This window comes from Podarcis gaigeae (genome assembly GCF_964106915.1).
Source record: "Podarcis gaigeae genome assembly, chromosome: 3".
Classification (NCBI taxonomy): domain Eukaryota; kingdom Metazoa; phylum Chordata; class Lepidosauria; order Squamata; family Lacertidae; genus Podarcis; species Podarcis gaigeae.
Window position 1 is genome coordinate 60,315,260 of NC_139680.1, and position 16,305 is coordinate 60,331,564.

The 16,305-nt window shown below is 39.7% G+C and overlaps 1 protein-coding gene and 1 long non-coding RNA gene across 5 annotated transcripts in view; one reads left to right on the forward strand and one right to left on the reverse strand.

Moving 5' to 3' along the window:
• LOC310841137 overlaps positions 1-3,300 on the forward strand; it is a 77,689-nt gene extending 74,389 nt beyond the window's left edge. Inside the window, exon 3 of the long non-coding RNA XR_014562371.1 lies at positions 2,815-3,300. This is a non-coding gene — a long non-coding RNA (uncharacterized lncRNA). The remainder of the gene's footprint in view (positions 1-2,814) is intronic.
• The window catches only part of AHI1 (Abelson helper integration site 1), a 67,243-nt gene that overhangs the window by 45,815 nt on the left and 5,123 nt on the right, over positions 1-16,305 (reverse strand). For 2 of the 4 annotated variants that reach the window (XR_014562347.1, XM_083731604.1), the window contains exons 2-12: positions 13,532-13,588; positions 12,670-12,791; positions 11,099-11,709; positions 9,205-9,392; positions 7,847-8,066; positions 6,626-6,818; positions 5,424-5,519; positions 4,173-4,358; positions 3,322-3,477; positions 2,188-2,320; positions 567-690 (exon numbers count right to left, since the gene is read on the reverse strand). Coding sequence is in view for 3 of the 4 variants with exons in the window: in XM_083731604.1 (XP_083587730.1) it covers positions 567-690; positions 2,188-2,320; positions 3,322-3,477; positions 4,173-4,358; positions 5,424-5,519; positions 6,626-6,818; positions 7,847-8,066; positions 9,205-9,392; positions 11,099-11,709; positions 12,670-12,791; positions 13,532-13,547 (2,045 nt within the window). In the remaining variant the exon portion in view is untranslated. Of the gene's footprint in view, positions 1-566; positions 691-2,187; positions 2,321-3,321; positions 3,478-4,172; positions 4,359-5,423; positions 5,520-6,625; positions 6,819-7,846; positions 8,067-9,204; positions 9,393-11,098; positions 11,710-12,669; positions 12,792-13,531; positions 13,589-16,148; positions 16,289-16,305 lie in introns of those variants that run through there. The other 2 variants (XM_083731605.1, XM_083731606.1) reach the window with 2 other exon arrangements.

The following is a 16,305-nucleotide window of genomic DNA, read 5'->3' on the forward strand; positions in this document are numbered from 1 at the left end:
ATTTGTGCTTTGTTTTGTTTTAACTTTAAATGCCTTAAGTATTTCCCCCCCCATGCAAATGCCATTTTGAAGTGCCAGTTTATCCAGTATAACCTAGCAGAGTGTCACTGCTGTAACTGGAGGTTTGCATTAAACAGAAATAAAATCCTCATCTCTTCTTTAGTGCAAGAGTGAAAGGGCAACAATAAAAAGTAAAAATTTATATGAAGTGAGGGTAAAGAGAACAGGACACAGTCAAAAAGATGTCTGTAGAATATGGTTGAGTGGAGGGTTTTGTTTTATTTTCTCCTCAAGAGACTGCCTTTGCCGAAAAGTGATCCTATGAGGATGATATTTATTAAATAACCAGAACACCCTTACACATAATAAGGCCCTAAAGGTAGGGAGCAGTTGCAAAAAAAACCCCACAAAAACAACTTCCACTCTCCTTGCAGTGGAACTGTAGTGGTTCTGTCATGGAATTCTCCCACACCCTGTTTGTGAAAAAGAAGGGAAAGAGGCAGACATATAATATGTTAATTCACTTTATGTTACCATTGAAATAAGATGAACTCACTTATACTAACCTTGCCGTACCATCTGAGGATGCAGTAAGGAGATGCTGGTTATCTTTTGACCAGCAAAGATCATATACAATGTTCAGGTGTCCATAAAATTCCACCAGGTTTTGCCCAGAAGGAATCTCATATACTGATGAAAACACGAAAAAGCGTTTTAAGGGGTTAGGAATAGGTAAAATTAAGAAATCATGAACATCAAGGAAGCATCCAAACGGAAACTATTTGGTTTCAAAAAGTACTTCATACAAACACATGAACACTGTCCTAGGATGTTGTAATAGTCACCAGATTAGATGGCTTTAAGAGGAAATTAAACGAATGCAGAGAGAATAAGCTACCAGCAGCTACTGGACATGATAGTTATATCCGGTCTCCACCAACATCTGATTTTCACATTTTCAGAAGTGGCTGCCAGATGTATGTTAAGAGTCTAAATTTAAAATAAGCATGCAAGTATCTATTTCCATCTAGTGGCTGAATGAGAATTATGTATGTGTGGTAAACGTTTAAATAAAGCGTTTTCGCAAAATGGCATTATAAAGCACTCCAATTCAAGAACAATAATACTATTTCAGTGTCCTTTTCTCCTGCTACGTAACTGCTCATCGATAGGGAAGGTTGGTGAGAAACCACAAATACTGCAGAAGTCATTACTGGCTACACTATCATTTGCTGTAAGCCACATTCATTTTCTACACATATTTTTATCTGCAAACTTTCTTCTATGTCACTTCTTTTACATGTAGCAGTTTGCTGCTTTTTTCGAGCCGTGCTGCCTCACGTTCATCGTTCAAATGCCTCAACACTTACTTCTTTCTAAAACCCTTCTGGAACTATCTCAGAGTACCTAATATCTATACGTTTCTCTCTCCCCCCTCCATATTTATATCCCATCTTTTCTTTGTTGCCCAGAGCTCCTTTGGCAGTATGGGCTAGATATAATCATAATCATCATTTCTTCAATCATGGAGCCCAAGGAGGCTTGACAAGTGGATCAAACTTAACTGCTTGTTATATCAGTTGTTATTGTTGTTGTTGCATTTTTTATTATCATTATTATTTATTTGATTTCTTACCCCACCCTTCACCATAAGGTCCAGGGCAGGTTATTTATTTTTATTTATTTATAAAATGTTGTATTTTAAAATGACTAAATAAATGAAAAATACAACATTAAAGAATTTTTTAACAAATTAAATACAGTTTTAAATAAATTACAGCCACAAGAACAGAATGGATTGTAAAATATATTTCTCATGTGTCAAAGGCCAGGGTAAAGAGGTGTGTCTTCAGCATCTGACACAGCTACATAATGAAGGTGCCAAATGAATCAATGTGGGGAAGGAATTCCATAAGTTAGGGGCTGTCACAAAGAATGCCCTCTCCTAGGCTACCTCAGGACTGTGGAATTACCAAGAGAGCCCCTCTGCCAGTCTTAAACTGAAAACCGCCTCCCTCCGCTATCCCACTGACCAATTTCTTCTGCCTGCGAGAGGATGCAGCAAAAGTACTGTAACACTTGTGTCTTAGGGTAATCTTTTCAAAAACATGAAACTAGGAGACAAAAACACTTATTATTTTGAGGCTCTGTATTAAAAGTGAAACATGCCATAAGGCTGCGACTTACAAATAATAGGATAAGCATCTCTTCCTGCACAACCTGCTGCTAAGGTTCGTCCGTCTTCGGAAAAGCGAATACAGAAACATCCCATATCTCCCGCTCGTAGGGAAAACAGATGCTTATTTGGTATACGGCAAACCTGCATTTCCAAAGCAAGCCGTTATTTCCACAGTGGTATTTTCATCATCAACTAATTGTAACTATTTCCAGGAAGGTATCAGTGATAGACTGTTACAGCAAACTTTTGATAAAAAAACACGCTGTTAACATAGGAAAAATGGAACGGTGGCAGATGTGTGTTCTCATGTGTGGGAGAATGGGGTGCTGATCTGGGCCCTGAGCCAGTTACTTGCTTAACCCTAGTGGGGTAGAGATGGAGTAATCAATGAGAAACTGGTGCAAGAACCCTGTTCTGGTATACAGAACATTCTGTATTAGAGCCTCAGGTCTGCTTTTCCGTCAAAATAAAAGTGGTCAATTTAAGTATGCTTCTTTTAAAAGCATGAATAAGGTAACAGACCGTTTTGCCATAAGAGAACCTATGCTTAAATGTAGGATCTCCATGACTCTGTAAGGTAGATCTTGCAATCAGCATGGCAAATTCTGAAAGCACGCATCACTTTCTCTCTAAAGTGAGGGAAGCAGGGGAAGAAATGCATGAGCTTGAGGAACAAGCTTTTTCTCCCATTCAACCAGCTAAGTAGAATTATGGTATGTAATTGTTGGCTTGGTTGTTTTGCTTTTTAAAGATATATACCCATTCAATTAAAAATAAACAATTAAAAGAAAAAGAATCCTGTGGACAAAAGTACTGCCTGAACAGGTCCAAAGAAATCTGGGGGACACTGATAATAGTGCTAACACACTAATTTTCATGCTTTTTATTAAGCTGTTTTCTTAATTTGACTATCTAAACTTCACTGCTAAATTCTAACGCATGCCTCTACTGCAACACTGCAAAACCTTCACAGTTGACATGGAAATTATTAGTGGTTGGGACTTTTCACATACACTGGGGCGGGGCGGGAATTAAACCATTTGTTTTGTGCTTATAACTGAAAACAAGAAAGTGCTGCTATACAATTATAGATTGCATGCTAGAAAAACAATCCTTATGTACAAAGGTATGAAAACTCTTGCCTGTCCAGGAAATCGTGACCACTTATGTAGTTCTTCTTTTTTCACATGTGGTCCAGAACTATTTGCTTTTTTAGATACTTCACTTTGCAGGTCCAAGAATGATGGAGAATGATATTCCTGCTGAACAGCCATCATAGACCGTAAAGAAGGATCTACCTACAAATAGATTAAAAGTGTAATAGGACAAATTTATTTTGGCAGATGTAAACTATTAGGGTGATAGCCAAGAAAAGCCATACCCCAATTACGTAGACCCATTGAAAGGGACTTCTGTTACTTAAGTCAATTGCTTTCAGTGGGTCTGCTCTAAATATGACTAATACTACATATCAATCCAAAAGAACTGCATAATTTAACATGGAAATGAACTTGTATTTCAGAAGAACTGGAACGAAGTCTGACCAATATTTCTGAAATCTTGAAAGAGTCATCTTAAAAATTGTACATTTAAAAATAAAATAAATGTAACACAGATATATTTTAGGTTCCTTGACAGATCTCTATTACTGCAAGTCTATTCACTTCAGCAGATTTTCACCAGACTGAATGAAAGAGGCAGCTGAAAATGCTTCATGGATCTCTCTCCCTTCCCTTTAAATACAAAATTCAGCACTTGGCTGGCAGAAAAGTAGCCAAAGTTCCAGCGATGACTGGACAGGAAGAACCAGATGTGAAATGTTCAAGTATTTAAGAGAACATGCCAATTGTTTCCGTTCTACAGCTTGTTATAAAAGGCCAACAAAAAAACAACTTTTCTCAGATTCACGCCCACAGATATATCTCTGCTGAAGTTTAGTTGGTAGACATAACTGAACTCTGCTGAAGTTAAGTTGGTAGCAACTTAAACTTACATGTTCTGGAAGTTTAATGCCCTTTATAGTTACATACAGTGTTGAGGGGTAATGGTTTCTGGGACATTTTGCCCACCAATCATAAACTTCCACAATATTTAGTTTCGATCTGGACCTTGGAGGAGGGCAATATAGTTGGAGACGTAGTTTTCCACCAACATTCAGAACTCCATTCGCACCCACAAGCTGAAAAGACAAAATTCTCGAAGTGAAAAAATGTGTGATTACTAGTTGTAGGTGACGATGATGTAGTTTTTACAAGCTAAATGCTAGTAAAACTTTGGAGAAGTCCATTTTTGATGTTCTGTTGCTGTAAGAGGTATATCATGCTATGATATAGGGCCTTTTTATTCCTGTTCATGGAATGATCTTCCCTCTGAAGCAGAGTTGACACCAGCTTATTTACTTGGGATTTTGTGAAATATTAATCTAGTCAGCCTTAGATTAAGAAGGAGGGAAGTGCTTTGCAGTTTGACAATTATTGTTGTTTTTAGTATTTTATCTGTTTCTTGTGGGTTCTTTTAATTGATAAACAATTGGCATTATTGTTTTATTTGTAAATATATAAACTGCCCCGGGATTGGTTATGATGCAGGCTGTAAATACAGAATAAACAAATTTTAAATAAAGAAAGACGAAACCCTGTTTGTGATGTGACAATTTAAAAGCACAACATTATAGTTTGGCAACCGCAGATAGTGGGCACAGGTTTCCTATGGGAGGATGTAGTACACACAGTTAGGTATCAGCAGATCATCTGATTATAACTTCATCTGTATGGATGAATTGACATTGAGAAGCCACTCAGAACAGAATTAGGGCTCATCTTTGGCGCAGGGGTACAGGCCTTTGTGCACTTGCTGGTGAACCTTGGTAACTGGATTCTTTGTTTTCAGTCAGCCTATGCTATGACCATCTCTACCATAAGATGCAGCAGAGATGCACAGAGAGATTCTTAAATTCAGTTCTGAAAGGATACCACAATACACACAGGGGAAACATGGGGCTTTATGAAACGCAATAGCACTAAACTCCACCTTCATACAAAACACCTTCATGGGATTTTTTTTTGGTACCTCATCTAAATTTTGTACATTTATTGGACAAATGTGCTTGCAGTTCATCTATTACCACAACCAAGATTGAAATATAGTTTCACCACTGAACACAGAAGGTTATGTTCACTTCTGCTTAGATTTTATTTGGATACTTTAGGGGGAAAGTTCCCATTTAAAAAAATAAATAAAATACCTTTAGAAATGCCCAAGAGATTTTCCGAAAGCCACTTTCCTTAGCTTGTACATCAAAGTTGGTCCTTACATCATTCATGCTCAGAAAATCAAGTATCTGACCAAATTGGGGAAAAAGTTTTATTTAGTTAAAATCAATCAACAATTATGATAAGGAATATTTTTAGTCTAAGTTATTTTCTTTTGGCTCTGAATGCTATTTGCAGGGACAGAGTGGGGCCTATGAAAGAACCTCCATGCCACCTCTACACAGTGAGCTCTGCTTTTGTGTGTGTGTATGCGCAGAATGGGAGAATTCCAGAGTTCTCCTGCATTTGGCACATCTCAGCTCTCAAAACATGGGAGCTCACTTAGAATAAACAAGTAGAAACCCCTCAAATATGGTGGATACGGGTTTTCTTAGCAGGAAAACATGTAGAGCTGGCATGTTCAGGAAGATTATTATTATTATTATTATTATTATTATTATTATTATTATGCATTTGTTAGATTTAAATACCCCCCTTCATCTGTAGATAGCAAAGTAGTTCACAGCATAAAAATACAAGCTAAAAAAGCACAAAATACATAATAAAAACAAGAACAAAAACAAAATGATTTAGGATATTCATTAAGGATCAATGAAAAATCTCAAATAATGCATTTGGCAGCTTCTTTGTTGCATACTTTGTCTCCTTCCCCAGCTCCCAGGCATCCCCTACAAAGCTGTTAGGAGGCCTAAGAAGAAATTTTGAGAGAACCTTGCACCTGCTATTGTCAGCTGGCTTGTCTACAGGAGCAATGACTTCTGCTTAGGAACACAGAAACTGCCTTAGCAGTTCAGTATTGTCTACACTGACTGGCAGCAGCTCTTCAGAGTTGGAGGCAGGGAGTCTTTCCCAACTGTATCTGGAGACACCAGGGATTGAATTGGGACCTGCTGCATGCAAAGCTGATGCTCTAGTACCAAGTCATGACCCTGCACTCCTCCTCCCTGGCCGAAACAAAAGAAATTGGCTCTACAGTATTGGAGGAACCCCCAAGAGAGATTTTGGGATGCATGGTGAAAGAGAAATTCTGTTGTGCGAGTGGGAGTCCTTACGTGAATGGGCACAATCCATAATTCCTATGCCACCTACCTTTCAAATAATCTATGAATGAAAATATTAAAAGATACTTGCCAAAATTAAAGGTAACATGATGAAATGGAAATTCATTCTGTACCTCAAAAAACAGGATTATTCTTGGACTTTCTTCAGTATCTTGAAGGAAATAGTTAAAGCGTTCATTGAAAATGATTAGCTCCTCCCATTCTGGAAGTGTTGACTTAAACTGCTTAAAATCATACGGCTGAGTCATAATGGGAAGAATATGTCCCACTTTTTCTTGTTCATAAAAAGATGAAACAGATCGGCTGCTGTATAAAAACAATAAACTCTGTTCAGTCTAACTGTGCTAGCCTTTTGCTTAAAAGGGAAGTATGGGGAATGTAACAGTCTAGCATTCATGCTACCAGGGTGTGTATGTGAAATGTTCAATAGCCACGTGTCAGATGGCTTTAAACTTATTCCAACTCGGACTATTCTAGGCACAATATCCACAGCCCTGTGAAGTGCAAGGACAGCTTCAATAACTTTGGCTCAAAGCAAATGTAGTCTAACATTAATGAAAGGCACAGTTAAAAGAAATAATCCAAATGGTTGTAAATTCATGTCTATATTCTTACCAAAAAATGTACTTTTTGTGCTTTGTGCTTAACCATTTCAACCCAGTCTTTTTGCTGGTTAAAACTTGATGTTTACTTGACATGCTATGCTTGGAGTGTGCTCCCTATGACACTTAAGAGATTTCGCATATGAGAGGCATAGGTTAATCCTATGCATATTTATTTGCAAGTTAAGTTCCACTTAGTTTAAGGGCACTGCCAAGGAAATCTTGCATAGGACTGCAGCTTTAAATCTTATTTGAGTACGGAGTTGAGTAATGTTTTCTTTGCTGTCATCTTTCTGGCCTTTACATGTATTAGAAGCTACTCTGGGGTTTGATGCAACCCTTATTCCATGTTGGCCTCTCATTCAGTCCACCTTTTGGCATTATCTGATGAACACTCTACCCTGCCCTCTATAGATGGGCAACATTACCTAAACAGAAAAGTCTCTTGAGGATGAACTTTGAAAAGTGACTGAATTTCAGTTTTTTTGGTAGCCTTTCATTTCTCCTGCAATTGACTGCATATATTTCCAGAGTGCTCAACTGCAACTCAAGAGAATAAGCACACATATCTATGAAAACAAACTAAAATCCTGAACATGCAAGTTAAGCAGGAAAGAGATTCCAGGGACACCAATACTCAACTGAGAAGTCTTTACAGTAAATCACATTTGATGTGGGAAAATTGGAGAGATAAGATAAGAGAAAGGAAACGTTAAAAGTGAATGACATCACCTATTTTCTTTCTTGGCGTATAGACCAGTTTTCTGATCAATCACATGAACCTTAACCATAGGATGCGATACCATGAGATCAGTTTTAAGCCGATCTGTTCTATGGATGTAAACCCCTAAAACCAGGCTATCATCATAAACAGGTTTTGATTCCGGTGACACACTTCCATCAGTCACATGTGATGTATTTTCATCAGCATTCGGGGTATTTTCTTCTAGTACTAGGAGCAGAAGGAAGATTGTCTCAAGTGAGAATTAAATATTATCAAAATTAAATTGAAAACACCTATTGTAGTTACAAGTCCCACTAGTTCTACAATGCATTATGGAAAACCAGTTAGTATATTCGATAGCATGTTTGCTTATATGTAGGCATGTGTCATTGGACAAAAACTGGTTAGGTGAATAGAAATTCTGGCTATTAGTATGTGCAACATTATCCTTTATGTGTGATCTATTAACATGAACAGCAGTTTAACACACACACACACACACACACACACACACAAAGCAGATGCAGCTGAAACTTTCCAATTACATGTTCCAACGTGTTCCAAGTGGTCAAACGAATAGACCACTTCCAAAAATTGTTATTCATACATAGCAGGACTGTTCTTGAACAAATAAATGAGTCCTTATTTCAATATTTATTTGAAATAAATGTGAGGTAAGGGCAACTCATTCATCTTCTATGCTCACAGTACAATTTTCACTCTAATTGGACTGCACAAGGCTTATAGTCAGCAGATAATCAGCCATGATGAGCACAAACTAGTATTTTACATGCTACCACTCAACCTAGGTTTGGAAAGTTCACTTGTGCAAAAGTGAACCCACATGTGGGTCACATGTGACAAACTTCAGACAACATTTTGGCCACAAGGATGGTGCAGTCTAGGTCACTAACAGCACACAATAAAAAGGTAAAGGTACCCCTGCCCGTACGGGCCAGTCGTGTCCGACTCTAGGGTTGTGCGCCCATCTCACTTAAGAGGCTGGGGGCCAGCGCTGTCCGGAGACACTTCCGGGTCACGTGGCCAGCGTGATGAAGCTGCTCTGGTGAGCCGGCACCAGCGCAGCACATGGAAACGCCGTTTACCTTCCCGGTATAATGTGGTACCTATTTATCTACTTGCACTTAAGAGTGCTTTTGAACTGCTAGGTGGGCAGGAGCTGGGACCGAACGACGGGAGATTCCGCGGGGATTCGAACCGCCGACCATGCGATCGGCAAGCCCTAGGCGCTGAGGTTTTACCCACAGCGCCACCCGCGTCCCAGAACAGCACACAATGCAGCCACATAAATGAGCTCTGTACTCATGTGCACATTTGCGGAGGTTCAAATTGTAGCCACACAAACCTTTTTTGGGTTTTCTTTTCGGTTTCTTTCCTTTAGATTTCTGTTTTTCAATATCCTCTTCCAGTTCCTGTTCCTTTGTTAGCACATCATCCTCTTTAGATTCTGACATGAGCGGTTTTTCCAATGATCTCTTTTTGCGGGTATTTTCTTCCTCTGGGTCATTCTGTAGTTCAGAGAGGGACATTGCACTGCAATGAAGTAAGTCTCGCTGTTAAACAAGGGAATGTATACATACACCCAGCCCTGCCCAAACCTGCCAAAATAATGATTGCTGTCTGCCAGAGAGATGCAAGTAAGGAACACTCCAACCATCAGCCAAGGTGATTAGTTGAGGTCAGCCATGCCGGGGGGGGGGCAGGGGTCCACTGGCTCATGAGCCTTAATTATCCCTGACATGGGTCCCACAAAGCCATTTCACCAAAGTCATGGCCATCTGCCTCGCACCAGATGTCAGATCAAGTGTGAAGCAGGCAGAATGTGCTTCTGATTTTTCATTGGCAAAGAAGGCTTGCTTTCACCAATGATCAGATGACTGGTGGTGAGAACAGACCAGCTGGTATTGGCTGCACTACTGATTTCCCCATGGTGAGCTCTATAGCACAGTTGACACCATAGAAAGTAGAGCCTGACGTCAGCACCCATCCCTTTCTGCTGGGATTGGCTGTGGCACAGTGATTGCCACAGGGAACTCAAGCAGTGACTTGAAGCTCCACTTTCCCCATTGGGAATTTGGTAATTCCAGCAGAAGGCAGCTTGATGTTGACACACCAATGAGCTCAAGGGGAAGGGAGTGGGACGGCAACTTCAGGCTCGTTGGCATCACCGCCAACCAGCAGAAAGCAGACCCATCAGCTGACCAGCAGTAACTTAAAACCTGCTGGGATCAGCTTGGATTTTCCTTTGTAGCATGGCCCACTGACTGGATTCAGTTCCCCTCCCCTGGCTTTGATGGAGGAAAAGGAGGCCATGTAAACTTAAGGCAGGGTCAACGTATTGCAAATGCATTGCTACCATCCCTGGACTTAGCTGCCCCCCTGAAGTGAGATCTAGAGATGACAAGGAAAGTGATACAAATGAATCATCTCTTCCCACCAAGTTGGGTTCGTGCAAAGCGTAGTTCCAGAACAGAGGCTGTCAACAAACTGAGAAGAGATGATGTGGTGGGAACCATTCACCCAGTCACCAAGGCAACAGACAACAGGGGCACAGCCCCAATCAACCCAGATGATAATATTTCTTTTGCCAAGCAACACAAAGGGGAAAGGGGACGGCCCTAGCTCAGAGGGAGAGCATCTTCTGCGCATGCAGAAGGATCCAAGTTCAGCCTCCAGCATCTCCAGGTTTGGTTGGGAGATACTTTTGTCAAAAACCCAAGAGAGCCATTACCAGTCAGGAGGGACAATACTGAAATCCATGGATCAACAGCCTGACTTGGTATAAGGAAGTTTCCTAGGATTCTATTCTCTCCTCTCTAAAGACAGGAAACAGATAGTGTGTGTCTAGGAGGAAGACGTTAAAAGAGAAAGGCAATGAAGCCAATAAAGATTCTCCCCAAGTTTGGTCTGGTGCTGGGAAATAGAAATGAAGCCAAATGCGATTTTGCCCACCTTCCTCTACCTTGCACTCCTTCCTGAGTCCCGCCTTCACCTCCCACAGGTGCAACAACTCATGGCTTCCCAGCAACTCAGAAAGTAACTTTGTTAGGGGGGAGAAGAACTGGTATACCATACATGCTTTTTCAGATAAGTTAACACCATGACATTTTCTCCTGTAAAATGGTATGTCCAGGTTGGGGAGGGGGGCCATACAACTCTTTCCATTTCAACAACAGCAATGAAAATCAAACAGTTGTTAAAGATTTAAATCCACACCAATTTGCTTTTCGCCACTATACCTTGTTTGAGCTTCAGATACAACAGATACTTCTTTTTTCTTTTTCTTCTTTTTGCTCACTTCATTATTCAGTGCCATTTCCTGGCTTTGAACATTGGGGGTGAATTCAGACATCTGTTCTTTAAGTTTCTTTTTTATTTTCTTCTTAATTGCATTTGCTTCTTCCTCAGCCACTTGCTGCTCATAGGCTTGAATTAGCTGCTCTTCCTCATCTAATTCAGATCTCCCTCTCATTCCATTCAAGGCACTTTTTATGTGGCCGTCCCCCTTTTGATGAAATGCATCTGCCTCTAACACACTTTTTGTTTTTTTCTTTGAAAAAACATGAATCTGTTTTTCAGAACTGTCCAACTTAGTTTCACGTAGGTTTTCCTCCTCATTAAGTTGTTCGTGTAACACTGTCTTTTTCTTCTTCTTATTAGACGTTGTTTGCACGCTTTCCTCTCCACTAACAACATTATTATTTATTTTTTCTGCAACTGAGGCTTTGTGTCTGAGCTTGCTTTTTGTAATCCGTGGACTCCTTTCCTCTGGGTTATAAGTATCATTTATAATTACCTCATCATTTTCACTTTCTTGGGTAATGCCAAGATGATTTTTAAATGTTTCAAGCTACAATCAAGACAAAAACACTGAAAAGTCAGCCCCCTCTTATATAATTATAAGCATATGTATTATAATATTAATATTTTGGTACATTATTAGTTTTATCGCATGCACTGAAGTTTTAAATGAGTCTTAATTGTTTTATGTAGCAACCAACAGATGGAATTCATATGAAACATGAAAAGATTCTAGATTTGACCAAGCTTTTAATATATTATTCAAAGCTTGTTTTAAGAAAAAATCCCTCAAATGTATTCTAGAGTATTTGGAAAATTGGCCCACCAGTATGGCGTTATATGTTGTTAAAATAAACGTTACTGAGAGGAGGAGGGTGTACAGATCTAGTGTAACTGAAATAATATTTAACAAAATGTCCTCATGATAAAAATGTAAGAAATGATTGTAAGCAAGATCTTTTAAAAATTCTGCCTAACAAACCATTTAAAGAGATATTTCCAAATTGTAATTTGGCCATTAAATTAGTATAATTGTATGTGTAGTAACTCACTGCGGTTTCCTGAACCAAATGTACAGAGTGTGACACACAGAACTTAGATATCTGCGTAAAGTACTAGTACCCTTTCCCCCTCAATATAAGCATCAATAAAGACATATATTAAAATGATAATTAAAGAGCTTTTCTTTTCACATTCACAGAACCTCCTTTATGTATGGAAAAGGACAAATAAGTATAGTGAGCCACTTCCACTACCAACAGCGTAATAGTAAAAGAAACAGCCGTCATGAATTTGAAGGCCGTGCTTTTCTAAATCATGAGATTGAAGTGCTGGTATTTGTAACCCCAAGGCTGCAACAATTTCTGCTTTCCGAAAGAAATTAACTGCAAAGAACAGTCCACTTTTCTTCATACTTCTTAAGGAATTGAGCATGAGACACTAAGTTTTGCTCTTTTTAAACCTTTCTGCCAAGACAGGCAAACAAAGTTTCATAGAGTAGACAACTCACCACAATGTTCTCTGGTGTGCCTAATGCTTTCTTCTTCAATTTCTTTTTATCTGCTAGGTCAGCATGGCTCTTGAATATTTCCTCAAAACGAACCTTGGTTTTTGCCTTGGCTTCACTCTCCACTGAAAAGGTCAAACAGCAGTTTTGTCACTTTCATTAGCTTATTAGCTCAAAATGGCTGTCACAGCCCAGTTATCAGCTTCCATTCATGCCAAAGGTGAACCCAAGGTCCCTGCAGATGTTCTTCCTTCCCCTGCTGAAAATAGGTCTGAAAAGGGGCTTTCTTAGAACCGCAGAGGTTTCATTACAATCCACAATCCATTTATTTATTAATAAATAAACAAATAATTCTATCAATAGAAAAGGTTGTAGTGTGTGCTTGGTCGCTGTGTGCGGTGCTGACAATAGTGTTTCCTGTCAGAAACAGGCCCCAAAAAGTTGGTGATCCCTGATAATATGAGCCCATGACTCCTGCTAGCCATAGAAAACAAGAACAAATACCCTGTTTCCAATCTGCCAAACCTCATTGTAAAAAGCCTAAGTGCTGATTGGCAGGGTGGATCTGCAATTCCATTTCTGCTAAGAGTTAAAGAAGCAGACACTGTGGTGATAATACTGCCGATTCTTTCCTTGCGAACTAGCTACTGCATCACAATGCAGACATGAATGCATATCAACATGCACTACGAGTTGCTGTCAGGGTCTTTGGGTGTACAGTTATCATCTCTGGAACAGGACCCAGGTCTGCAATGCTAGAAATACTAATCAGTAACAAAAACCCTTCTTTACACAGATAAAATTTAACAGTAAATGGTTCATACAATGCAAAAAGTAAAATTACTATAGCACATATACTACATACCTGCTGGCATTTTCATGACCCTCAAAGGCAACTCAACACATTTCACTTTTCTTCATTCTGCAAAGAAAACCAGAATATGTTATAGGACAGTAACACTGAGAAAGACAACTATCAGTGAACAATCTAACACAAACTATCAGACACAACGTGAAAAGGTGTTGCAGGCTTATTAACGTTGGTTAATATGCAATGGTGACGATCATCTTATAGGAAAAGGGGAGACTTAATCACCCTCCCAACTTCATTTTACTACACCTTCTAAATCTACTCCAAAGGGCCATTTCTGGAAGAGATTTAAGGGTAGCACAGGGTGCTGAAGGGTGGGGAGACAGGAGAATGGCTGAAAACTGCCTGCCTCCCTGTTCAGCTGACAAATTCTCTACTATCAGTGGACACTCATACTTGAACATCACCCCTTGTTCATGATGTTTGAACTATCAGCCATTCAATATTTTTATTGTATTTTTTCACTTTACATTAAGGATGAAGCAAGTACTTAATTTTATCAACAGCAAGCCTAGGATCCAAAGGACTGTTTAATGAATTCTTCAATAGACTCAAGTTTGAAAGGGACACGAGTCTCTTCAACTACAGACCCCCATGCTACTTGCCAAAGATTTCTAAAACATGAGAATTGAAAACCTCCATTAGGAGGAAGAGTGGGATATAAAATTTAAAAATAAAACAAATAGAAGTTTGGTATTACAGCATGGGTTGACAGGAATATCCTGTTTAAAATCCTAATCTCCCTCAATGGACAATAGCCCTAGCTCACCTAAATTGGCTCTCTGGATCCTAAATTGTGTAAAGTTTTCTTCTTTTAATTAAACAACTCACTGTTTAAAGCTTGATTTACAAGACAGTCCTATAGTCCAAAGCAGAGTTCATTGTGCTTTACTCTCAGAAAATGGGTATAGAGTTGTAGACTTATTCTATGTAAACTAAATATCTAAAAGCAGAACCCATGGAAGCAAAAATGTGGTTTAAGGTTTATTCTCTGTGAATTGGTCCATAAGAAGGCCCACAGAAATCACCATCAAGAAAAAATATCTACGGCTGGAGGGAAGCCAGTAAGACAGATAACCAGTAAGCAAAATTCTCAGACCTAACGCAGCAGCAACTGGTTAAACCTAATCAACCAGGTCCCCTTAATGACTTCTAAAATAATGTCTTAACTAATCAGCCAGCAACATTTTGATGCACTAACAGATACACCAGTGCAGTGCACTACACTAAGTCTGAATTAAAGTGCAGAAGAATATAATGAATAGTGTTACAAAACTTCAGTGATGCCATATACACACTACTGCAAATGTTTAAAACTGTAGTGGCAGGTAGAGCGCCTATGCTAGTTTCAGTGCCTTCGGTGATTGCCCAAAATTCTTATTTGCTTCAAATACATTTCTAGGTCATTGTGCCTGGGGTTATGCACACTTTGCCTCAGAATAATTAACTGGCATAATAAGTACAAGAAGACAGGGAGAGGAAAGCTAGACATGAATTCTCTGAATTCGTGCAATCTCATGTTTGGTTTTCCAAAGGTTCTAGCCCCACCTGCTGAAGATTTGGTGCAATAATTTATAGTTTATATAAATGAGTTCACTGCATCTGACAAATGTTGAACATGGCACCCCACTATAACCAGCTGATCTTCAAGCACCAAAAAAACCAGCCTGCATACAAATTCTACATGCTCACATGTAGTGTGGGAGAGCTCTCAACAGAAAGAAAACACTACACCTGTAGCTTAGCCACCAGGAATGCTCCCTTGCTGTAGCTTAACCATTTGCTCTACAGAAGTGCTTGCTGTGATGTAATCCTATACCATGCCCATCCTAAAATCCTGCCTAGCATGTGCAACCAAATAATTATGACTTAGCACAATTTATCATGTAATTTGGTTAATGCATTGGCCAAAAAGGGCTTCAGAAACATGGGCAGTCTATACTACTGCTTGCCTCACACCTCCTGGCTACCCTCGCTGCGCATTTATGTGCTATGTAGTGTTTGAAGTCAGTATACATGTCACGGCCACTGCACAGAAGCTGCTTTGTGCAAGTCCTCATGGTAGCTGTTATCAGTGGTAGGTTGTTCAGGTGAAGCAGTCTATCATGTGATTACAGTTGTTACTTTCACAACAGTGGAAATGATTGTTTCTGTGTGCTATTTGGGTGTGGGGAGTCTGCATAAGTGTGAAAACCCAACTCAGATGTCTCCTGGGCTCATTCACTTCAAACAGCTATGCCTTAGAGCAGTGAACCACTCCACATGAATAGCTTTTTGTGTAAGAAGTTGTGAAAGAATGACTCTAGTGCACTAGCAACATTCACGAGGGACAGATGGGACTTAATTGCCGACTGGCACAGGCCAGCCTGTGACACTACACCTGCCGCATGGAAGCTGCATTTAATTCTGTGGAGACAGGCCAGTGCAACTGTCAGAGTTGACTATGACACCAGTGCAGTGCCACAAACTAACACAGGCTACATTAAAACCGAGCTTAATAAAATGGCCCACCACTTGCAAGGTTAACCGTTGCCCTTCTAGAAGGGAGGACTGACAGGCTGGGTCCAGAGTTTTAAACGCCTCTTTGGCAGGGAGGGGTAGTCTCGGCCACCTTAAATGAAGCAGCTGTTAGGATCATTCCTGAAGAATGCTTCCTTCAACCCTGTGAAGAAATCTTGCTTATTTGAATTCAGTTTAAATGTGGATTGGATTCTGTCATTTGTATGGTAATGTGCATTGTAATGTTTAATGCGGGGAGTCCTGTCTGG